Raw genomic sequence first — 25,800 nt, forward strand, 5'->3', positions numbered from 1 at the left:
GAAATATTATTTAACTTCAGATTTTAAATATTTAGTTCAGTTGCAGACATCCAAAAACGATGGAAACACTTTCGGGACCACTACAAAAAGAAAAAGAAGATGACATCGGAAAAGAATACGTGGAGATACATGCATTTACTGGAGTTTTTGTCGGCACCCTCAAAAATATCCCAATCAGACAATAAAAGACAGGTAGAAGAGCAACGAAAGGCGCTGTCACAAGAACCACGGACACCGGAGTTGTCAGATATATCAATCTTTTCATTCGAGGATCTGGAGGATCCTCGAGCTAGTTCTACAACTCCTTTGCCAGAAACCGGTCTTAAATTTACAAGTAGTATACCAGAACCAATTAGTCGAATAACTCGAAGACCTGAAGATATTCAAATACTAGCTGGGCCTTCGACTTCGTTTCATAATGATAATATTCAAAAGAAACGGAAGCCTGAGAGTGAAAGCTCTTTATCATTATTAGAAGCTCTTTGGAAGAGGTTAACTACTACAGATATTAGAGGACCAATGTTGTCAGACGAAATACCTAAAGAAGATCAAAATTCTTCAAATAGTGAAGATATTTATCCAACAATTACTCAATCCGTAGATGAGGAGATTTTTGATTCGGATATAAGTATGTATGGCCGACAAAACAGTCCTATTCACAGGTACTTTGCGTTGATCGCCGAAATGACAACAATGTTTCCACCTCACCTTGTATCAGATTTGAAGTTAAGAATCCATAAAACTATTTACCGAATTGAGTTGGAATGGCAGAAGGAGAAGAGAGAGAAAGGGGAGAGAGAGAAAAAAGAGAAAGAGGAAAGGAAAAATACCAATAGGCTAATTGCCAAATTTATATACTCGTATAATCGTCGACAGCGTAATTTGAGCTGAACTTTGAACTACGATTTTCGTTATAATGAAAATGAAATTATTTATAGTATTTTTTATATGCTCCACGATGTATTCGTTTTTTTAAGCGGTATAAGGCTATAATCAATACTATTGTCGTTAATCCAAAATTTGCAATAACGCAACTGGTTTGCAATAAATGTAATCCGCCATTTTTGCACACCCTACCTATTTGTATAAACATTTAAAATACAATAGGCTTGATTGGTCTAATACAATATACCGTGAAATAATCTAGAACGCTTATTTTTAACATGATTCTTCTTATAAATATTTTATTTTTGGAGTGGGAATGTGATATTCAATTACTGGCCCGAATATTTACTTTGATAATGTAAGCGTCAGTCAGACTGCACAAAGAACGATAAAGAATGTTAATAAAAAATGAAGAACGTAGTGTCCTATCACTGCCTAGTTCTTTCTGCCTTAACCGACAAATATCAAAATAGCAAAAACAAAGATATACTTTTAACATTTTTAAACTGTTATTTCACAATCAAGAAAGAAAAATACTTTTTCAGAAAACGTATAAAAAATTGATCGAACCGGGATTTGTATCAGCGTTTCCCTGCAGAGATGCTAACAATATAAATAGGTGCGCGTATAAAAATTGTCAAAAATGTCTTCACAAAAGGTTTTCATTACAAAATAAAGTTAAGCAAATAAAACAAAATTTTACCATATACGATTTTATTTATAATTATTATTATATAAAAATAAGTAAAATTAGTATTTAATGTCACTTCATATAAATTATTGGCACATTCTAAATTATACTTTCAAATGAAACATTTAAAAAGCATTTCAATTCTACTTTAGTGTGAATTAAATAACGACTTTATTAAAATGGCAAATTTTTTCAAGATGGTGAACAAATTTTCGGTTATTTAGATAATTAAGGAAATAGAAACTACTTTTATTTCTAATAAAACAAAACTAAAACAACAATTTTATTATATTTTTATAGGCCCAGCTAATCAATGTGTTCTTTTTCACTTAAATAGTAAATATATGTATGTTATTTTATCTATATATAATTTATTTATAAACCACTTTACCATATGGCATAAGTAGGCTAGGCAATTAAACGATTTAATTCAAATTATTTTTAAAACAGTGTCTTAACACTCCGCTTACTCTGCTGTTTGCGAGAAATGCGGATATATAACAAATTTAAGTTCACTTACACTAATAAATGTCTTTTTATGTCTAATAACTTAGTTTTTATTTTTAATAATGACAATATACATACTACAATAACTTTACGTAATATTCTAATATGTGCTTTAATTAATTATTAAATGCTAAAAGGAATGTTCGAAATAGCTTTAAAGTAGAAAGAAAATTAAAGAAATAGGGAAAACAAAAAGAAAAATGTTAAAAAGGCACTTGTAATTACCAAACTAATATCACTTATAATGATACGCAATCATAATAATAATGTTATTTTAAACATTTTTAAAATTAAAGAAATGAATTCAAAATTTTAACCTTTGAATTATAATTAAAATTTCCTTTAAATTTAAGATTTTTACGAGAACGGAATAATGAATATTGGCAACATTACAATATTTTCCTTTTTAAATTTAAAAATATTGAATAGAATGAAATTTAAAAATTAAAAATAAATTTATCTACTTATAATAGAATAAAAAAAATAAGAAATTCCATGATTTCTTTTTATATTTATATTTATGTTATATATAAAAATAGGAATGTACAACCAATAATATAAGTATATTTTATCGTTATATGTATATGAAAAAATAAAATAAAATTCGATGTGACTATGAAAAAAATATATACAGGCTAGTTAAAAAATGTGAATTAATTAACCATGAAAAACAAATTATATCTCTCAGTTAATAATTAAAAATTGCGTTATTATTACATTTTTTTAAAATTATTATTTAACTTGCTGTTACTTGTAAGTCTCATTTTCTTCGACAAATATGTCATCGATAATAAGAAAAAATATTTATAAAAAACTTAACAAAGTATCAATTAAATCAGTTTTTTTTAATAATATATTTTTTTACTTGTAACGGAAAAAATACCAAGCCGTAGAAAATTAAAATTAAACATTAAAAATTAAAAATTAAAAATTAAAAATTAAAATTAAATTAAAATTGAACAAAGTTAAAAAATCATTACAAATAAATCAAATTTTTTGGATGATTCATCCAATAACTATATTTTTTTATACTTTGCATTATTAAACCAACCTGCATATATATAAATGTATAAACATAAAAATATATATTACATAAAGAAAAAATGTGCAATATTTTAAAAATTACTTGGAAAAATACGCAAAATAATTACTTTTTTCCGCCCAAAGATTCGAAAAAGTTTACAAACTTATTAACACCTATGTTTTTTGGTAAGTCATCCTCTGGAGGATCGTTCGCTCTAATAACATCTTTAGGATTAAGATTATTATTCTGTACCATTTTAATTTCATTCGAAGGGCGAGGTTTCTTATCCAAGTTACCATTATATTCGACGCCATTGTGAGGATTTGCAAATTTTTCTGATATTTTCCCAATGTTTATGCCGAAATCTTCTGTTTCTATAACTTTTCGTTCTGATTGCACGAAATTGACTTTTTCTTTTTCCTCTAAGTTATTTATTTTCTCTTCTACATCATCTACTTTATCTATTTCTTGATTGTTTTGTTCGCCTTTTGCTACGTGAGCTTCGCCATCATTATCTAATGATTGATCATTTTCATTATTTTGTATGTTTTCATTCTCATGAATTTGAGCCTGTTCCCCTAAATTATCCTGTACTTCAATAAACACTTCACTCGTTGTAACTTCTTCACTATTATTTATAACTGTAGTGACTGTAGTTATAATTGTTTCTTCAACTATAACAGGTGCAGTTGAGTATTCAATCTTTTCACTCTCTATATTATCTATTTGATCCCAAATTTTGAAATATTTACTGTATAATTCATCCCAAAAGTCCATTTTTTCTTTATCTGGGTTTGTCGCAATTGATAATTCGTTAGACAGGTTAATGTAATGCAGGGTGTCCTTGTTAACCGGTAACCAGGTTACGGTTATATAGTGGTTTTCGTCGGGTGTAGGGTTTCTGAAATTAAAGGAAATACAATGCTGTTGCAATAAAATATTAAAAAAATAATTAACAGAATTCAAGTTTGTTAAAACTTCGCATTATTTGAAAATAAATATTAATATTAATTTATTATGTGTAATGCAATGAAATAAATAAAACAATTTTTAATAGGAATTTTTACAATGATTATTTGCTTGTTTGTAAAATGTAAATTTGAATTTGATTCGTTTTATTTCATATTTATTTTAGTTGAAAAAATAATTTTATTTATTTATTTTAGGGAATAAATTATTTTCATTTCTTCAAAACGGTAAGAAGACAAAGCACAGTATAGACCAAGTTAGTTTTGACCAAGGATGCGTCCCTACAAACCGTTCAATTTTCGAAGACGTTCTCCAACTGAGTGTCTTAACACTAGGTTCCCTTTGCTGTATTCCGGATACAGTGTGATGTTGAAAAAGATCTTACCCAGATTTAGCGAAATTAGTCCACAGCCGCACCATCCTCTCTCTCATCTTTTCATCTTGAGGTGACAATTCAACGTCTTTTTGCTTATCATTCCTGAATAAATACGCTAAATCGTCTGAATGACCTGAATGTTTCGTATCGACACTTCTTAAAACACTATCAAATAAATTTAAGCCGCCTACATAATCAAATTTATAATAATATATCGGTTTGTTCTTAACATTTAGGAGATATTGTATGTATCTGTGTATATCCATATTTATTAATAAATCGGAAACTAACTGGCAACGATCGTTTAAGCTTTCAATACTTGTTGGATCGCCTTTAAAGTACAATTCTTTGATTTTGTCAGCAACTTCCAGAGCCTCGGGTGAATTTCTCTCGATGTTTAAGTCTCTTGGTATGAACTTTTGAAGATCGTCCGCTCCTAAATCTAGTGCGAATTCCAAAGTAGTGGATCCAATCATTAATGGCACGTCTGCCGCTCGACCTGATGTCAAAATATTGAGGAAAGGCTCGGTAATGAAGGCTTCGACTCCTGGAAACTCCTTCTCAACAACCGGACAGAAGAAATTTGTGAATTTTTTAATGTTATCATTAAATGGAAAAACTCTCTCAGTAGTTTCGACGATATCTATAACTGGTGTTGTTGATAGGAATTCTAAAATATCACTAAGATCTGATGATTCACAGCCCAATTCTTCAGCTAAACGTCTAGCATCTTCGATCGGTGTTTTTTGCACCGCCCAACAGTTTAACGCACAGCCGGACTGAACAATGGCTTTGTTTATTAAATTTTTCGACATTGGACTCGCTGTGAGCAAAGATATGGCCGCGCCACCACAACTTTCTCCGAAAACTGTCAAATTTCCTGAATTACCACCAAAATTATTTATATTCTGGTGAACCCATCGTAAAGCTTGAACCATATCTTTCATTCCAGCATTTCCTGGCACTTCCGGAATATTGAGACATAAGAAACCCAATGGCCCAACTCTATAGTTGATGGTAACAACGACTACATCTTTTTCAACTAAGTAATCGCCACCGTGAAGACTGGCACTGCCGGTTCCAAAACGATATCCTCCTCCATGGATGAAAACCATAACTGGGAGGAATTCACCGTCGAGATTTGGCGTATAGATATTTAAAAATAAGCAATTCTCGTCTCCCGAATAAGGTTGGTTTTCAGCAGGTCCAATTTGGGCAGAATTGTTGCCTTCGCATGTGGCATCTCGTATACCTTCCCATGGTTCTGGAGGCTGTGGCGCCTGAAAAGGGAAAAAATGTGAAATTACTTTATATATCTTTATATTAGCTTAGAATTTTCTTCAATAATTTAAAACATTAATATGTTATACACTTTCTTAGCTTTATAATATATTCCGCCCACCGCAGAGGGAACCTTGGAACTTAGTGCTAAATATATCAATGTTAATCATGAATAATTATGGTCTATTGAAATATATAATCTTTGTTATTACAGTCTGATCCCAATAAATTTTATAATTATCTAATATATTTTTTATTAATACTGTTAATATGAGGCCGCAAGGGCACAAGCGTGAGACTGCAAACGCCACAGGTTGTGGGTGCGATATCCACTCGAAGAAATAAAATATTCCTCGATCTGGTAACGAGGCGAAGCGCGGTGTTCAGTTCCGCCACTCAACACGCAATCCCTCACAATTCGGCGGAAAGTGAAGAGCGGATTGTCTTAATGGAAACAGAGTGTCTTAACACTAAGTATCCAGGTACCCTCTGCCTACCCTGCCCAAAAAAACGAAATACATATAAGTGACCAAATCATGTGACGTAGGGCATGATAAAATTAGATAAGGTTTATTCTCATAGCTCTGAAAAAAAGGTTAGTCACCTAACAAGAATTTACGAGTGGTTGAATCTAGTTGACATAAGTCTAATAGTTATAAGATATATAGAAATAAAAGTCATTGTCTATTCGTCACCTTTCCAAGGTAATATCGTTAAAATATTTAAAATCTGGCTACATAATAAGCGTGTTCATTGTAAGCGCGACGGTCGTGAGTTCTATTCCCACAATCGTCAGTTCCTTTCCTTACTTTTAGCTCCAATTCTAAGCAATGCATGTTAAATGGCGAAACTTAACGCCGTACTTTGTTTTACCAGTGCGAAACACTGATCACACTGCATGACAATCTCAGCATATGCAATTATACATAATATATTTTATTACCAATATCCATTACTTCCTCCATAAATTAAACCAAATCATAAACAAAAAAAAACAATTTCGACTTTTTTTCATTCCATCAGTTTTCTTTAAGAAAATCTCTTTACATAACGGTGTCTGCAGTCCGTCTTATCATATCAGCGAGTTATCTTATTTGTTCGGATCATTCGCTATCTCTTCTCACATTGCGCTTGTTTTTCTTTTCTCTCTTGTAGATTATTAAAAAATATTTGTTTAGCCATGGTAATACCAATATTTGGCATTATTTTAAGTCATTCTTTATAACTACCTTCAAAAATTAAGTAACGAAGTAATGGAAGCAATTAATGTGTTTTACTTTATATTTCTTATCACCATTACTACGAGCGAGATTTGGAGTGACGTTCATTTTATAATCATCACCAAATGCACATCATTTTCATTCCCTCGATCTGGTAACGCCGGGGAAAGAAAACCGCGGCGTTAAGTTCTGCCACTCAGCACGCAGTGCCTATAGAATTCGAAGTGCGTGTCTAAACAATGGATTCTAAACTTCTTGAGCCTTGCCATGTGCGGCATGCAGCATGAAGTTAAAAAAAATTGCATCTACATAGCAAGCGAGGAAACAATTTATATAACATCATTCCACAAGCGGGGATTGGCACCCATAACCAGTCCTACTGCGTCCAGATGATTTCTTGATTCTTGACCTTAACTTCTATGTATCTATAGTTTCTTGGCAATACTTACTCTAAACCTTAAAGATCCAATTGGTGGCTTGGCATAGGGTATGCCTTGGAAGCTATAGAACGCCTTGCCACTCGGCGAGCTCACCAGTTTCCCCTGTAACTCCCCCTCTTCAACCCTCACGACCGGTGAATCAATCATTCTGCCACCACTAGAATTGAAAAAAAAACATGGATTTTAAAAATCAACTATTATTTTAGTAGTTATTATAAATAAAAGAGACTCTTTTATTTTACATCACAGTAAGTAATATATGGTTAGTATGTACTCGTAGCTTTGATTTTTCTTCCATAAAAAGGAGCTTCACGCATTTTTCTGCGTATAGTGGAGCAGGCAGCCGTGTTTTTCTTGACAACGTGTAATCTTCTAGACTTTGAGCGTTGGCATAACTTAACGCCGCGCTTTGTCTAGCAGAGCGATGTAACAAAAACAATTTAAATATTATCATACCCCTGAATCACTGCGGTAAGAGGAGTTCGACGAATGTGAATAACACTTTAAATCAATATAACATTAGAACTGGTTCTACATTAAATATTAGACGACGTCATGTTTAAAATATCAATGAACGGACGTTACGTGTATTTAGATTTAGAAATTAGTAATATTTAATAGAATTAAAATTTTATCGTTACGCGTCGCACACCTATAGGATAGGCGGAGATAACCCAGTGTTGAGACACTTCGTCCTCAGCTGTCCCCTAATTTTTAAACATTTCGAGATGGATGATAGAACTAAACGTGTATTGTTGCCAGAAAAAGGAAATAAAAATAATTATTTCCCTCAAGTGGAACCCACAACCGACGCGTTTACAGTCAGAGGCGGCGCCAGGACGGCGTCTAAAAATATTTCTTTATCATAATATAATTATTAAAAATGATTAAAAACAAATAACACATTGTTAACATTTTACAACCTAATGGAATTTGCGTGTTAGCTTATCTATTTAAATTTAAAATAATATATGATTATAGATTATATTTATATCTATATCCATATTACGGTTGGACGCGTTAATCTCCTATAATAAGTTAATATCAATCATATCACATTTTTCGTTAAATCACTGTCCCTGTAGTCAGAGTTACCTTGGAATGTGTCAGTGAAGCAGGAAAACTCTATTAGTATATCTACACTATCTAAAATACAAGATGGTCAAATTACCTACTATGTTTACGGGATCAATATTTAATAAGAGAAAGTTTTTTTTTAATTATTTAAATTGTAGGTTTTTTTTATTTGTTTTCTTCTTATGTATAATGAGTGATAAGAGAGGCAAGGAAAAGTCAGTTAAACTTTCGAGAACACAGACTATCGATGATACTGGAGGAAGATCACGTAAAGAACATGAGTTGAGGACCCTCTGGAGGACCTTGCTCCCTCAGGGATATGGCGTTAAACTCCCGCATACCGCATGATAGCTTTTACATAACTGTAAAAATATCCCTTAATTATGTCAAAGTAAAAGTGCCTACACCTATACAAAGGTTTGATAAAGTAAATCCAGGTTCATATCCGAAACCACCTGTAAATACATAGGTATGTACTTGTTAAGGTGGATCTTTGATAACGTTATCAGTACTTGTTATGATATTCCCCAGAAGAATATTATCAAGTTTTTATAGCGAGAGGCTGAAGAAAGAAAATGAAAGATAGCCGATAAGTTTAATATGTATTTTCAATTTTCAGGTGAAAACAAAAAGATGTCATCTAATACTTTAGAAACTTTCAAAATGGTTTGTGCCCAAAAATGTACATATTATAGACCAGGGGAACGTAAGATAACAATGGGAACATTTTTGCTTCTCTAGTAAACCTCTCCTAGCTATATATGCTGCAACGGTAAAATATCTTTGAAGAAAAACGATGCATGTAATTGTTCAACTGAAACAAAACTTATTTAATTAATAAAAAGGAAATAAGTTACAAAAACCACTCTATTTCACATTTTTTGCGAATAACATAAAATAACTCATTGTTAAGAAAAGTTATTGAAGCCACAACGACACTGCCTACTGTGCCACGAGTATTATTCTCACGTTCGAAATAAAATATCCCCCAATAGTTAGCACATATATAGCAGGATCGACCAAGAGCAGGAATACCTAGAGTTAAAACATTCCGTTCTTCGCTAATCAATTTAAAAAACACTCACAGGATACAGAACAAAGTGGTTATTCAAATGGATTTTTTACTGTAGAAAATACAGCTTCAGCTTTTTACGATTTTTTTCGTATAGCAGGGCATGGAAAAAATATCTAGTTCTAAGATTCAATCCATTCTTCACGAATTGTCCACTTTTTGAGACATTGACATTGTTGGGTGATGTAACTCAACGCCGCGCTTTGACTACTAGAGCAGGTAAATGAAAATATTTTTAATATTATAACCTCACTAAGAAGTGGGGATTGAACCCTTGAAGCTGTTCCATGCAACACGTTGAGACAAATGGACTCTCAAGATAAAGAAAAATACTGCTTCTACCTCCATTCCTCGACCTACCTTATATATTACAGGAGACACACACTCAGCACACGCACAACCAGCACTGAACCGAATCACGAGTCAATATGAGATAAGATTGTACAGGCCTATTTATCATTATTTGTCATTATTATCTTTAAGAGAATTTTGGATGGAGAATAACATATTCTATGATTATATTAAAAAAATAGCTAAAAGTTGCGTCAGCTTCATGCTTGACAGTAAAATGTATAGGAAAAAAATTCCAAAAATCCTAAATGTAAAGTGAGCAGGTTCTTCGGACTTACCAACGATCTGACCAGGAATAAGTTAAAAAATAATTTGTACGTGATAGAAAAAAAATCGAGAGGTACAGAACTCAAATCCATGCTCAAAAGATCTCGGCCTGTTTAGAACTATCATCATTTAATTTCTAAAACTTACTTCGAAGACAGCAGTAGCAAAATTATTTCGAATTAATCCTTGCAGGGGCTGATTTATCTTTTCAGTATAGAGGAGCTGGAGTTTACTCGATATGCATTTAGAGGGAACTCGACTAGGGGACTTAAACGTAAACTTGGGTCACAAAGCAATGCTCTGAATGCCTCAGACTGCAACGCAACGATACCCGCACGATAAATCCATAGAATGCTAAGTATTTTTTGTCATTTAATTATTAATATTGGAGATTGTGGATTACTTTTAGAGCCAGAAAATATACCAGAGAATCTAAAAACCACGCGAACACCACAGAAACATAGCCTTTGTATAAAACTAAACATATCTTACCAACGTAACATTGTATAGATCAGTGGAGTTTCTTAGAGATAATATCTGGTTTATTCTCTCTCAGAGCACCTATATGAACATCTTCCTTGTCCAGTTGATACACATAAATATTTTTAGTGAAATCCTCATTGACTGTTGACCAGACGTTTTCGTGGCGTTTATTTTTTACGTAATTCGATATTTTCTTATTAATCGGCCTCTTGCCGAGTGCTAGCAGCTTCGATTCCCGCAAGAAAATTACGTAGGACAGTTCTTTTCAATATGACAAGGTCTTCAAAGCCATATAATGTCAAGGACCGATCCACTTTATCAATGGTTTTGTAGAAACACCAAATAAAACCCAAACACAAATCAATCGTCAATCTACAATCACTTTAGTCCAATTGGGCTAGTTAAGAAACGGCACAAATATGAGAAAACTACTGTTTCCGTTTCCGTAGGAATTTCGGGAAATCTCTTTTAGTAATCCCCTACCCCCATTAAGGAAGCCAAAATTCAGGGTTCTCTACTTCAGTCACGGAATAACGGAAGAGTTCTATATAATATAAATATAAGAGTTCTATAGATTTACACTAACTATTATATTTCACAAGATGCTACTAGAACTGCTAACTGGCAACTGAACCAACTGAAGTATGGGCCAGGACCAATTCTCACTACAACCTATTAATTATACGATAACGATACAAGTAAATATACCATGAAAAATTATATAGTAAATAGTCTTATGTAAGTTGTGCGTAAATGTTGTGAAATATGACCTAAAAGTATGGAGAAATATGAATGGGTATAGTTATTTTTGGACAAAGGATGACGTACACAGATTTTTTTTCAAAAAGTACTGTAGCAGGGTTCGAACTAACGACTCAGAAATTGTCCAAGATGTGTACATAATAGAATTATAGGTTTTTCTGAATTTCTAGTTGGGTATTGCACTTGTCACCATTACATATTAAATTATCCTCGAGCTGTTATAAAAGTAATAGCGATTCATCGTGAGCATGATAATTACCCAATTATAACTCAGATAAACTAAAATTTAAGAATTAATAAAATTTACTTATTATGTAAGAACGCGAGAACAACGAACGTAGGAACACAGTGGTTGTAGGTTTAATTCCCAATAGAAGAAATTATTTATTTTTATTTACTCTCTCGGATATGACAAGACAAACAGCAAGGTTAGTTCCGCCACTTAACACACAATGTCTCTAAACTTAAACTAAAAGGAACCCTAAAAGTATGGTGATGTTCACATATAACAAAGTTAAACGGGCGAAAACCCATGACCTTCGTTCATCCAAAACCTGTAAACCACTACGCCAGGTGGTCTTTAAATTATCATAAAAAGTTGTGAGATGACTCGTTGCGCGCAGTTTGGTAAGAGCTGTGCAAATAACTTTAATATAAGCACTTAATGTAAGTTTTCTAATAAATACTGATGACTTATTGGCATTGTTAGTGTACACGACGGTGGTGGGTTCGATTCCTATACGTTGAATGATTAAAATAAATAAATTAAGTTCGTGGAAAACGTGGCGTGGCGTTAAATTCCGCTACTACAACACGCAGTGTGTCAAAAACGAGAAAACGGAGTGACTTGACACTAGGTTCCCTATGCCTACTCTACTAAATGTAGAATATAATAGGTATTTAATGGATAGAGAAAGATTAGAGATAGACAACTTACAGAACATGTGATTTTTTTAAAATTTGGCAAATTTAAATTAATATTTTTCAATAAAAATATATAATAATGTATAACCATATAAAAAACTTACCGCAGGTCATCTAGGAACTCGTTGACCGCATTTATCATATTGACTTATTTGTTTTTAACTGAAAACAATAAAAACAAAACACAAATAAATAAATAAAAAATAAAAAACAAAAATGTAAACAATAAAAATGAAAGTTCTTATGTTGACTCATACAATCGGTTTTAGTTATAATCAACGCAGTGGTAATGCCTATACTACATAGAAATCTACTTAACAAAATAATGTATTGTGATTTTTTGCTTCACCCTGTGTCCCACATGCGGAGAGAGACAAATGCAGAGGGAACCTGGGAATCCAGTGTTAAGACAATTCCGTTCCCCACTATGCTGTTTTCTTGAGAGATCGATTCATAACGACGACCTGACGACGCCTGATAATGACTGACTAATCGCGACGTCTGTGGGTTCCCATTCTACTAGAGGAATGACTATTTAAATGTATTCTCATTTCCTCGCTATGGTAACATGACAAAACGCGGCAATAGTGCGTGGGGAACGGAGTGTCTTAACACTCCTCTGTCTACAATGTTATATACGTGAAGAAGAAGTCAGACACTGTCACTGCGACACAACGGCGCCATACAAGTTACAAAATAAATTGAATTTAACTTGAGTACCAAATAACCAACATGTGGTCTCAATTAGGTTACAAATTATAACCAAAATAAGAATGATGTCATAGGTTCAAAGATACCTCGCGACTCGCGAAGATGCTTAGTAAGTTCAAGTATTTCGAATATTTCATAGTATTATTCATATATAAAGATACCTACTAATGTTTGCCTGATCCGATTTAACATAATAGCAAGTACCAGTAGTCATGCATATAGCAGGGTAGGTAGAGGGAACCTGGAGCAGCAGAGTATTAGACACCTTGTTCTCCACGCGCCGCGCTCTCTCCTCATCTCAAGATTGGTCTCAAAATTGAGAGCAATTTATAAATACGGGACTTAGTTACAGATCAAACGTGTGTTAATAAAATTATTTTCGAGACGATCTCAAAGTTATTTCTGAGAACAATTTAAATATGTACATATTATTACATGCTATAGTGACCTGAATGGTAAAATCCGATTCGATTATATGTATTTTGCATAAAAAGGTTAGATATAGGCTGCATGCTGCTTGTTTATTGCGAATTGGGGAGAGAGGTTGTAGAAGCATTGACCTACTCGCACTTGGCGATTTTGTTTATTATATATACTAAATTAAAAAATATGGAGAAAATGAATGATAATATACTTATATAATTACCAAAAAGTTTCTTTCTCCACTAATATCATAACGCTGAAGTAGGTACTACTGTAGGACTGTAAGCCCGACAAGTTGTGGGTTCGATTCCCACTTGAGGAAATTAAATATTGAATATTTTTATTTCTTCGCTCTGGTAACGAGGCGAAGCGCGACGTTGAGTTCCGCACTCAACACACTATACTCGAGAATAGAACGGAAGGTGGGTAACGGAAGTGTTTTAATGGGAGCGAAGTGTCTTAATGCTAAGTCCTGCCTGCCTTGCTGTGTTTAAAAATAAACATATTAAATATAAAAAAACCCACCACTAAGATTTGAAGCCATAACCATTTAGAATACAAACCAACTACACCACCACGACGAGGCCTTCACCGATATATTATATTAAATCAACCACTTATACTAGCACTTACTGGTAAAATAACCGGCAAAACAAATTTTAAGAACATTGTCTGTCATTGTAGTGAAAGTATGAAATTTCACCGCATTGCAAACATTTTATAGATCTCATTGCATTATTATGCATTGAGGGCAACTTGGCGCAAGGGTACAAGTGTACGACTGTAAAATCGATAGGTTGTGGGTTCGATTCCCACTCGAGGAAAGGAAATATTTAATATTTTATTCTTTAAAAGCGCTAAGCGCTTCCGATTTCTAACAATTTATTATTTCTTGCACTACAGACTAGTACAATGTAGGTACGTGTTATGTAATAAATTTCTTATTAAAAATAAAACTAGTATGAAAATATTAAATATAAAATTAAAAAAAAATAAAATATTGGCAATTGTTATTATAATTAATGATGTTAATATAATCTATATATATAAAAGGACTTGTCCTCACTGACTGAGGTAAGACGCACGCGCAGCCGTAATCGCTGTGCGTAGAAACATGATATTTGGACAGATGTTTACTTTTATAATCTGGACACCCACTAAGAAGGGATTTTAAAAAATTATGACCCTAAAGGAGTGAAATAGGGGTTGTAAGTTTGTATGGAATTTTTTTTAAATCGGCACCAATTTTTATAAAATTTGAAATTTAGATTTTTAAAAGTATTTAATTGAATACGTGTTTCATAGTTTTCTAGAATTCTCCCGCTAAGGGTGCAAATAAGGGGTTGAAAGTTTGTATCGAATTTTTTTAATCGGCACCAATTTTTATAAAATTTGAAATTCAGACTCTTAAAAGTATTTAATTGAACACATGTTTCATGGTTTTCTAGAATTCAACCCCTAAAGGTGCAAATAAGGGGTTTAAAGATTGTATGGAAAAATCTTGAAATCGCCACCGATTTTTATAAAATTTGAAATTTCGACTCTTAAAAATATTTCATTGAACACATGTTTCATGGTTTATTAGAATTCACCCCTAAATAAGCTAGCGAAGCTGCGCGCGTCCGCTAGTTATTTATATGAACATCATTAATTTTTGTTTGGAAGACTTCATATATTATATAACTACTTAATTGATTTCCTCATCAATAAATTGAAATACAAAGAAATAATTAAACAACTTTAAAATATTGATTTTGGCATTACCTAAAACTAAACTCCAAGCATCCTTTTATGCTGCCCTAACTTGAGACTTGGTACTGATATCATCTATAAAATATATTAATAATTAAAATTATATATACCTAACTTTTTTATTGACGCTTAATATGGGAACCTACTTCTCCACTTCCGTTCTCCACTTTCCGTCCGTTCAGTCGCGGAACTCAACGCCTCGTTGTAACATTTAGTAAATATATGAGAACAGATTCAAAACATATTCAAAATGAAACCTAGTACGATATATATTCATTAGGTATATTACATTACGCGCATAAGGTGTGAGTACGATATCCATTTGTGGTAAATTTTTTTTCTTTCTCTGGTCAACAATGTCAAATGAGACCGTCGCGTCGAAGCGAAAGGGCATAAGCGTTCGACTGTAAGCGCGACGGTTATGGCTTCAATTTCCACCCAGGTAAATGAAATATTTAAGATCTCATAGAAACAATATTTAATTTTAGGTTAGTTATGAGTGTATCTAACATTCATATATACAAGTTGTCATACAATGCTATTGTTCTATTATATGGACAGACATTCCATTGTGAACCAACAGACAGGTTGAATTTATTAATAACAATATACGTTTATATGACATCACAAATCTATGACTAAATACATTAAATACATACATATTTAGTCTAATGACGCGACTTAGGTGTAGTATAGCTAATGTGTATTATAACACTTTGACTGTTAATCCTAATAAACTAATGGGCTTGTTTATTTTCTTTTTTTTTTACATTTTTAAAGTGTTCTTCCACACTTTGGAAAGAAAAATAAATATTTAGGAAATGTATAAAAATTTTAAAGTAGTGGGAATTTGAACCCGTGCTTCTTGGAAGGCTTATAAGCGCTCTGACGACTAAGCCATACGTTCTCATCAAGCTACGTCGAAATTCATAATTATCCATATCCTTAATAATCCTTTTTCTCCTATGGTCATGGTATTAAATTTGCAAAAGTGGACCTTGACGTCCACATACTCCACTTCGTCACGCTACGATAACATGCGGTGGAGCAAGGACGGGACAAGGCCAACATTAAATATAAATAAATTGTCATGTTATAAAACAATAAAAACATTAATATGTATGTCACTTGTGAATGTTGTATGAATCATACATTTCTTTATTGTTCCTATTTTCAAATTAATGTAGACAGGGGAACCTAGTGTAGTACTCCGTTCACCACGTACCGGTCGGAACGGAACTCAACGCCGCTCTTCGATTTTTTACCAGAACGTCGAGTTGATAATACTACTGCGACAACTACTGCGCCTACATTAAATAATTATCACGTGGGGAACGGAAGTGTATTAATGGGAACGAAGTGTCTTAACACACACCTAGTTCCTCTGCCTAAGCTGCTTTGTTCGGGATACACAATACTAAAAAAAAATCAAAGATAATTATCACCTAATAATTTTCCTAGAGACAAGGGTTCACATCCCGCTACATTCCTTTGAATGATTATATTTTTTAAAAGCATTTTTTTTTTCAAACATTAATTTACCACTAGTTCACTAAAACGACTGTCCCGGAGCTTAGAAGAAGCAGCCGGCGCAAGAAACACAGTGGAACCATAAAGGACATCCGATATTCTAAACGTGAGTCAGATTTTACTCAAGAAATTAATTTAAAATTCTTGCGCACGCGCGTGAATCACGGGGATAATATTTTGAATTTCCTTTTGTTTTTGCTTACAATGATAGGAAGGTGTCTGTCGTGTGCCGAAGGTCGTGAGTTCATTCCGACCAGTTTGGTTGTGTATACTAATTTTTTGTTTTATATTTTAGTACGATAAATTAATATAACACCTTGTGTACGATACAAATAACGTGATAACATTCCTCAATAAATTGACTATCAAAAAAAATATATTTTTTTCAATTGGAACCGGTAGCCCCTAAAAGTTTAAGTCTCGTTCAACCAAACTCTTCAGCCTTATACTTTTGTATTGATATAGAAGAATAAACTATTGTAACTGAAGAGTAAGAAAAAAATGGCAAATGTTCCTTCTTTACATGGGATAACCATGCATTTTTATAGTAAGTACGGCTGTACTGGGGAATTTTAATTTCCCCCTCTTGTAGACAAAACGCGATGTTGAGTTCCACAACTCAACGCACAATGTCTCGAAAAATGAGCGAAGACTTTGTAACCGAATGTTTTTTTTTTAGTCCAGATATAATTAATTCATGATGATGTCCAGATATAACACTTTGTCGATAAAGCACTTGATGACCCAAAGGTTTTAAGATTACAGTCAAGGAAAATAGAAGATAAAGTAATATATAAGTACCACTACAGCTTTCTCACGGCCTAATTACCAAAAATGAAGAGATTAAAACCTTTGAACCTTAATATGTCATGAAAATAATGTGTTTTATTAGGTACCATTTATTTTAATTGATTTAAGAAACATTATTTACTGTTAATATATTCAAGAAAACAAACAGAATTTTGAATAAATTTTAAATTGCGTGATAGATGCAATTTTAATTACATCCAGGCCGTCATTGAAAGTTTGAATGTAAACGCGAATGATGTGAAATAAACGTGAATTAAACGTGAATTATTTAATATTACCATTTGTTCGTTCCGGGATGTAGGCAAATGTGGCGTTGAGTTCCGCCATTCAGCATGTAGTATTCCAAAATAAGGAGAGAGAGATGTCTAATAATAAAAAATCTAGGAAATCTAAACTTATCTATTTCCGTAAGTTAACGCAACAGTGTCATACGATCTCCGTCAGCAAATTGCATTTTGATGTCAGGATCAAGTATAAATTTTAAGTCATCAGGCAAGAAGCCTTGTAGCATTAATAGGCTGATAACACTTATAGGGATTGAAAAGGGTTCTCCCGATTATTTCTTTATATAACTAGGGCGTCTTCGCGGCTTTGTTTGACTTTCTTGAATTTTATTTTAAATTAATACTATACATACTTTTTTATAAGGCTTTTTATAACACCATTTTCCATTTTCCCAAACAGATACACGAGTATAGCGTGTTAGCATGACTGAATGTAAAAATATTTTATCTCTCGTTGTCAAGTCTAATCTTTACAAGTTTTCGCTAGAGATTACTACTTAAAGAACCTCACTATATGTTGCTATATGAGCATATTCATAAAAAACACAGATGACTCATAGTGCAGCTTAAATCGCTAACCAAATTTACTTGTTTGCTATTCAACAAAAAAGCAAAAATAAAAAAAAATGGAAACAAATAACTAATGTATAGTTAAAAAAAAAAACACTTTTCTACATCAAGCGTTTACCGTCAACCAACTCGATTAAAGCGGTGATTTTTTTACACTATCCTACCGGGAACCTAATGTTATGGCACTTCGTCCGCCATGCTCCACCCTTCTTACACTACTACTCACGCCTTATCTTGTTACCAAAACGGAACTAAAACAATCTATTCTTACGAGTGAGAATCAAACCCACAACCACCGGGTTAATTTGTGAGACGTATAAAAAATACTTTTCCGACTTCCCGAGAGAGTGATAACATCCCGAGATAAGGATGCAACGCGCGCTGTTCAAAGAGAACACGCTATCTGCACAGCCTTGAAACATGACAAATAGTATTTTTAATTGCAATATTAACTTTAATGAGCCCTCGATCTACAATGTAAGAAAATTTTGTAAAATAATATATAAAAGTAATAATATACTACATCGCGATAAGTCTGAACAAATATAATATTTATAATATTTATGTACATATGTATGCCATTACTTAAGAATTCCATTGAGCTGAAATGTGTAATGGGATTTGAATCCGCATTTTCAGTTCAGTCCTGTTCAGTCTTCAGTCTTCAGTTCATTTTCAGTTCTGAGGCCAGTCGTGGCACAAGTGCGACTATTAACCGACTGGTTGTGGGTTCGATCCCCATGAAATATTTATTAAAATTTATATTTCCATTTCTTCGCTCTGGTGTCGAGGCCAAGGGCAGCGCAAGCAGTGCGTGTTGAGTGGCAGCAGTTCCGCCACTCGCACTGCTTCCAGAATTCGGTAGAAAATAGTGAACGGCGTGTCTTCACAATGGCAATGGCAACGTCTGGCATTTAACGAGATGGTTGTACAGTCGATCTCCGCTCAGAAATCAGAGCGTCCTAACACTAGGTTTTTTCTGACTACCCAGCAAAAGAAATTGTAAAGCAGAAAAACAAATACAAGGCATTGCTAAGTAAATATCTCAAACACAGATTACATAATTTCTATGCAGTACTTTCTGTGTTAGTAACGTTAAGAGGTTACAAGCCGATTGTAATTGTTAACAAATGCTTTAAAATATTAGATAATAGGTAATTACATTTGTATAGTGTACGTGTAATGTAAAATCCGGCTTATTTTATAACGCGGCGTTGAGATCCATATCTTTTTAGCTGTATACCACAGGGTAGAGTTAGTGTTGAGACACTACGTTCCTAACATTTCGATTAATGGAAATGATGACCCACTCAACACGCACTTAAGTCGTAATGAGGGTGACATTGATATCTCGTTAGACTCAGAAAACCGTATTGCTTAAAGATCTTATCTTTATACCACATAGCAAGTTACATACTCGGAGAGTACAGCCCTGATAGAACCTATTGTCAAGACACTCCGCCCATTTTTGAGGTATGGTGTGTTGAGTAGCGGTCGTTCGTCTAATAGAGTGGAAATCTTAACTTAGACTTAAAACAAACCCTCACACCATTTATTCCAAAAGAAAATTCAGACTTAGACAAATTGTATGGAATTCAAATTTTTCTCATTGCTAAAACGAAATGACGTAAACAATGGGCCTTGGGAAGATGCTGCAATGCTTTCTACTGATAGCTTATCTCACGGCACAGTTCATGTTATAATTACATTCGACTCGTCACGGTTATTTTTACTTTCTGTTATATTTTATGTTGTTCAAACAATTTGGATAAGGAATATGTTGCTCTCTAAGGCCATTGTGTCGCAGCGGAACAGTGTCTCGATATAGACGTGACGGTGGTGGGTTTCTCGCTCTGGTGTCAAGACGAGGCGCGGCGTTGAGATCCGCCACTTCACACACAATGTTACGAAGATTGGCCGGAACGAACGCATGGAAGTGAGGAACGAAGAGTATCAATAACACTTGATTAGCTCTGCTTATCCTGCTATATACGTGATATAACGTGAAAGAAAAAATGGATAAACAAAATCGATTCTTAGTGTAAGAAATAATAAAAATTAAAAAAAATTAAAAAGTAATATTATTCATTTAAGAAAAACTGTTACTAAACTTGTATTTTTATGGATACTGTATTTCACACATGTCTACTCCCTAAGACTTCCTAAAACTTCCTAAGATGCGGCCTTTTTTTGACATGTGGGTTACAAAAGTGAAAAATGCGCGGCGTTGAGTTTCGCCATTTAGCGCGCAATGGCTCAAGAGTCCGGCGGAAAGTGGAAAACGGAAGTGCCTTAATGAGGTATGAGGATGGAGGGGAAATGTATCAACACTAGCGAAGCGAAAAGGAATATAGGCCACAATTTCAAAACTATAATAGAAGCTTTAAAAATTTCACCAATTTTTAAAACTTACTGTTCAAGTTGAACCAAAATATATTGTCTAGATTTTGGCAAGTATCCACACATACGGACGTATTAGGTTGTTATTGGCGTCCACAGCGCTTGCACAGTAGCGGCTTGTTATATAAGAGGATAGAACTGTCATTTATTACCTGGCATTTGACACAAATTCAACCGACTTCAAAATAAAAGGGGTAGCAAGCGTTGCGTCGTAATATCTTATGATTTTTATACGTTTTTTATAAAAGTATTATAGGACATTTTCACATGTACGATAATCTATTTCTGCTTATATGCAAGTGTGCTAAATTCCGTAAGTGTTTGTGTGTTTGACAACAATTTTCTCCAAAACTAACATTAATATCGGTGTGATCATTTTACTATTTAAATTAAGTACATTTCTAGGTTATAAAAATCTGTTTTGTAATTTATTAAATATTGGTATCCAAACATTTCTGGATGATACATATAATATGTACTTATGCGAGAAGTTATTCTTCATATACCATGAAGAACTTTATTATTTTTTTAAAATCACTAAATTACATTAGATATTCACTCCTAATGTGTTCATATTATCTTTCGTGGCACATTTACTAGTAACAAGACGAAGCGCGACGTTGAGTTACGCCCGAAATCGGGGTTTGACCATGTCCTAGACATACCCGACTAGAATCCCTCGACCTACCCTGTTATACATACACCGTGCAGGCAAAAAAGAACCTAGTGTTAAGGCACTCCATTCTCTCTCTCCCTTACCGACATATAGACATGAAAGCTTCTTTAACAGCACTGATATAACGCATTGTACCTACAAGCATATACAAGATTTTACTTTCCAGTCTTCCCTATAAATTTACTTTCACTTTGACTTGAATTACTTTCAATTTTTAAATTCCGCTTACCTTTTTTATTATATGGATCGTTTAAAATATTTATTGACACTCAAAAGTAATAAATTCTCTTTGAAGTATGTTTCAATTAAAATAAAATATATTATGTTGGTGTAACCGGTTTGTTGAACGGCAGCGTTGTGTTCCGTTTGTGTTAAACGAAATTATATTACACTGATTTTTCTTGGTCCATTTTTTGTTAGTTTCATGAAAAACGGAGGTAGGAAATATTTTTGTACAAGAATTGGAATCCAAAAATGGAGAATGTTATTACATTTTTTTTTATTTCACACGCATAACAGGGTGAACAGGGAGAGCCAAATAACCCAGTGCTTAGACACTCCGTTCCCATTAAGACACTTCCCCACTTTCTGACGAATTCTGGAGGCATTGGCAATAGACATATGTACATGGACAAACTAATATGCTATTCAAAATTATATTTGGAGTGCTTCAATGAACGCATAACGTAGCCAATTCACTAATAGAGTAGAACAATAGCTATTTAAATGGCACTTGTGTGAAGTACCGCCATACTTCAACGCTCAAAAGATTTACAATTAAGTAAATTATGAATATTTTCATAATTACTATTTCCTGTTTCCTAAAAATTAAGACACACTTGATAAACATAATTAAAGTGGATGTAGGCTTAGAGATGGAGATAGGGTAAGATATTAAAAAACACACACACAAAAAATAAAGTTTAAGGTAAGAAAGAAGACAATAAAAATATTAAAATACGATTATTTTTATCTGCCATGATATTACTTTCAAGTAAAATATAAAGAAACGGGAAACAAATTCATGAGCACGGCAGGCATAAATATTTTAATACATGTAATCGAAAAGGGTAGGAAGTGTAGAGATGGGTGAGGGATTGTAGGGTTTAGGGAGAGCACGTGAGAGAGTATTTCTCGAAATTCCTACAGGAAAAGGAAGAACTGGGATTTAACGTATAAATAGCTATAGTCCACGCAATCGAAGCCGTGGATTACAATTTTGCACTCGAATATTTGTACAAGTGGTTTCATGTATTGTTGCTGGGATGTTATGGGTTCACATCCAACTTTAGGGATGATGAAATTGATCCAGTTTATTGAACACGTGGCGTAGAGTTCCATATTTAATTAACAGTTTTGATGAGAATGCAATTATGTTCCCATTAAAAAAAATTAAAAAACAGCTGAAATCATCCGTTTGAGAACTAACATGCCATAGAAATAGAAATACAAATATTTACACAAACACAGCATGCACAAATTTATAAAATCTCTCTGTTTTATCGCTGATCAAAATAATGGAGAACGGAATTGTATTCCACGAAACTCTTTCTACAAAACTGTTTCCACACGATGAAGATTTTAAATTAGATGAATTGTGCACGCGAATATATTTCGTACCCGTGTTTTATGTGTTGTTGGTTGTCGGGTATTACGGGTTCACATCCGACTCTTGGGAAGTTTATATAGGTTATTGTTTACTATAACTTTTCACGCATCATGCGCAGAAGGCAGATTGATTGATTTATCCCGCACACTGCTAGATGCGGGATACAGCGAGAAACCAAAAAAATAATACCACGCAAACGACGTTGCGAACTATAACTAGTATATATTACAAAGCTATTAAATTACTATAAGATACAATAACATAAACGCAAGTTGTTTTATCTATATTTAAAGTATTTATAGAATAATGTGTACGACATTATCCTCGTTTAGTACGATTAATTTTAATTTACGTTCCCATATAAGTACTACTATAGTCTTGAGGCTGTCGTGGTTCAGTGACAGCATCTGACTGTAAACCCAATGCTTGCGAACAAAAAAAAGAAGCTAATCTTCTCATTTGAGAACCGGATGTTAATCCTTCTGAAATTTAAGCTCATGTAAGTAATCTGGGTAGGCTGAAATTTTAAGTAATTAAGGAACTTTTTTCAACACGGAACGCTGTATCCTGCATTGCGTTTTAGATGGCGGAAGTCATCGATGGACTTTCTCTTCTTTCCAGAGGAAATAATAAAAGGTATCAGAGGAAATAATCAAAGGTATTCCCATACGGAGGCGTATGGGAATCTAAGCCACCGTCGTAGCATTTCAATCTCTTTGATCATTACGAAAAATACAAAATATACATAAAGACATATATTATGAAGATTTAAAATGAGTATCAGCCAAGAAATTATCGACAACTTATTAGCATCTGTTTATATAAACAAGACAAAAATAAAAAGGCTATTTGATGCGAATATTCATTCTATACTGACACTGAAATTTGGCATGCAGGTTCTTTGAGAAATATAGAAGGGCACTGAGGGAGAACTGCTCGAAATTCCAACCGATTTTTAGAACCTTTAAACAATTGCAGAAGACGCCATCAATTTTTTTAAATAATATAGACATGTATGCAACATTGACATGGTTTTTTAAGTGCAATTACGTCATTGTTGCACGAAGTTAGAGATTAAATAGTAGAATAGTAACATGATTTTTTTAAATATAAGACAATTTTATATTTTATTGTATGTATTAATGCAATTGTAAATTTTTGTTTAGTGGCAGAACACAACGCCGCGATTTGTCTTGTTGCCAGAGGGAGTAAATGAAAGTAATATTTTCCCCGAGTGGAAACCGAACCGACAACTGTCGCCATTACAGTCAAAAGATGTAAAAATTAAACAGAATTGCAAAATTTAAATTTTTTTTGTAATTATTAGCTAACAATTATTGATTTATTGCTACAATAAAATAATACACATTTATTGATTTGACGCAAAAGAAAAGCGTAACAATTGATTTACCCACCTTTTAAAAAGTAATGTTGATAAATAGCTCTTAAGCAACAAGAACTAACACAATAAACTGAGTTTTTAGACATAATTGATCAAATTTCATAATGAAAATAGAAGGTGAGAAATACGCACAAAATAAAAATTTTAAACCGGTGTTTTGCTATACATAATTATTGAAGAATCAATAAAATAGTTTTGCTGAGCGAAAGTATAATTCGATTGCAGTTTTCAAGTTATGCGTATATTTATTAATATATAATATATAGTACTTTCGTTTAGAGGCGGTTAAAACAAAAATGTATGAAAACCTGTTTGCAAAAATCTTTTACAATAAAAATACACCGGCATTTAAATCCACCATTTTGTTACAATACATAATAAATAAAATACAATCATATTTAAGTTAAATAGAATTAAAAAAAAACTTACCTGTGTTTATTATGAATTATAATTTAAATCTCACTTATGTATAATGTATTGTACTCGTGACCGAGCGGGCATTAGCACTGGCAGGGCCGCCAACTTGACGTTGTGACGTCAGTACTTATGTTGGCAGCTTTGCAATGCTACCATTACAAAAACGAGTCTTGCGTTCGATAATTTTATATTTGCAATAGCAATACTAATTATATTTTTATACAGTCTATTTTATCAATGATTTAGTTTAATTTTTAATATGGTTTTGTTGTATTGGTTGTGTAATATTTTGTTTTAGTTTTTTTGGTAGATATATTATATTGAAATAAAATATCTACCAAAAAGTTATGTTATTATTATTATATTGAAATTTATATAATTTCAGTTAAAACATTTAACAGCGATAGTACTAGTCTGGATATAATCTACATAAAAATAAATAAATCAACTTCACGCTGTATCCCGCACACAGCAGGGTTGGCAGAGGGAACTTAGTATTAGGACACTCTGTTCCCCACATTGCATTGCGTGTTGAGTGTCGAGGCAAAATATACTACCATTTTTAACTTATAATTATGTAAAAATGTATATAAAATATTTATTCTTTTGGCTTTGATTGGCTAAAATCACATGAATTGAGAAGAAAAGACATTTAAAAAATATGATAGTACATTATGTAATTATTGTGAACCTGGTAACATTAAAGTGTTTGTCAAGTTGACGTCCGAGGTTCGACTCCTTTATACACTTTCCGCCGAATTCGCAGTCGCTTTACGAAATATCTTAAATATAATTTGTCAAACAAATACTACAATAAATTATGTTGTACTATAAATATTATGAGGACATTGTGGCGCAGGAGTACAAGCTTGCAACTGTAAACGTGG

General features: G+C 33.1%; 2 protein-coding genes across 9 annotated transcripts in view; one reads left to right on the forward strand and one right to left on the reverse strand.

Moving 5' to 3' along the window:
- The window catches only part of LOC146528133 (uncharacterized), a 30,036-nt gene extending 29,020 nt beyond the window's left edge, over nucleotides 1-1,016 (forward strand). For 2 of the 5 annotated variants that reach the window (XR_014879185.1, XR_014879186.1), the window contains exon 3: nucleotides 41-180. Coding sequence is in view for 2 of the 5 variants with exons in the window: in XM_085205022.1 (XP_085061148.1) it covers nucleotides 36-891 (856 nt within the window). In the remaining 3 variants the exon portion in view is untranslated. Of the gene's footprint in view, nucleotides 1-35 lie in introns of all 5 variants that reach the window. The other 3 variants (XR_014879187.1, XM_085205021.1, XM_085205022.1) reach the window with 3 other exon arrangements.
- A 2,080-nt stretch (nucleotides 1,017-3,096) lies between these two features.
- Nucleotides 3,097-25,064, reverse strand: LOC146528136 (esterase E4-like). 4 transcript variants are annotated; one of them, XM_085204615.1, is made up of 5 exons: nucleotides 24,926-25,064; nucleotides 12,434-12,491; nucleotides 7,403-7,550; nucleotides 4,462-5,732; nucleotides 3,098-4,008 (listed from the first exon to the last, which is right to left on the reverse strand). In XM_085204615.1, the coding sequence occupies exons 2-5, from the start codon at nucleotides 12,469-12,471 to the stop codon at nucleotides 3,231-3,233; spliced, it is 2,235 nt and encodes a 744-aa protein (XP_085060741.1). In that variant the 5' UTR covers nucleotides 12,472-12,491; nucleotides 24,926-25,064; the 3' UTR covers nucleotides 3,098-3,230. The 4 variants fall into 4 exon arrangements, with proteins under 4 accessions (XP_085060744.1, XP_085060742.1, XP_085060743.1 ...); XM_085204618.1 differs by lacking the exon at nucleotides 12,434-12,491 and having other exon boundaries at nucleotides 3,097-4,008; nucleotides 24,926-25,037; XM_085204616.1 differs by lacking the exons at nucleotides 12,434-12,491; nucleotides 24,926-25,064 and adding an exon at nucleotides 10,653-10,672 and having other exon boundaries at nucleotides 3,097-4,008.
- Nucleotides 25,065-25,800: the final 736 nt, after the last annotated feature.

Source organism: Heliconius melpomene, chromosome 20 (assembly GCF_056956725.1).
Source record: "Heliconius melpomene rosina isolate 202511_hmr_F chromosome 20, ASM5695672v1, whole genome shotgun sequence".
Lineage (NCBI taxonomy): Eukaryota > Metazoa > Arthropoda > Insecta > Lepidoptera > Nymphalidae > Heliconius > Heliconius melpomene.

What these genes read in the sequence shown, in the direction of transcription:
- LOC146528136 (XM_085204615.1), bottom strand. Translation starts at nt 12,471, where the DNA reads ATGATAAATGCGGTCAACGAGTTCCTAGATGACCTGCG. An exon ending in TTGGATCTTTAAGGTTTAGA is followed by an intron (nt 5,733 to 7,402) that starts GTAAGTATTGCC and finishes TTCCCTTTTCAG; the next exon opens with GCGCCACAGCCTCCAGAACC. An exon ending in ACTAATTTCGCTAAATCTGG is followed by an intron (nt 4,009 to 4,461) that starts GTAAGATCTTTT and finishes CTTTAATTTCAG; the next exon opens with AAACCCTACACCCGACGAAA.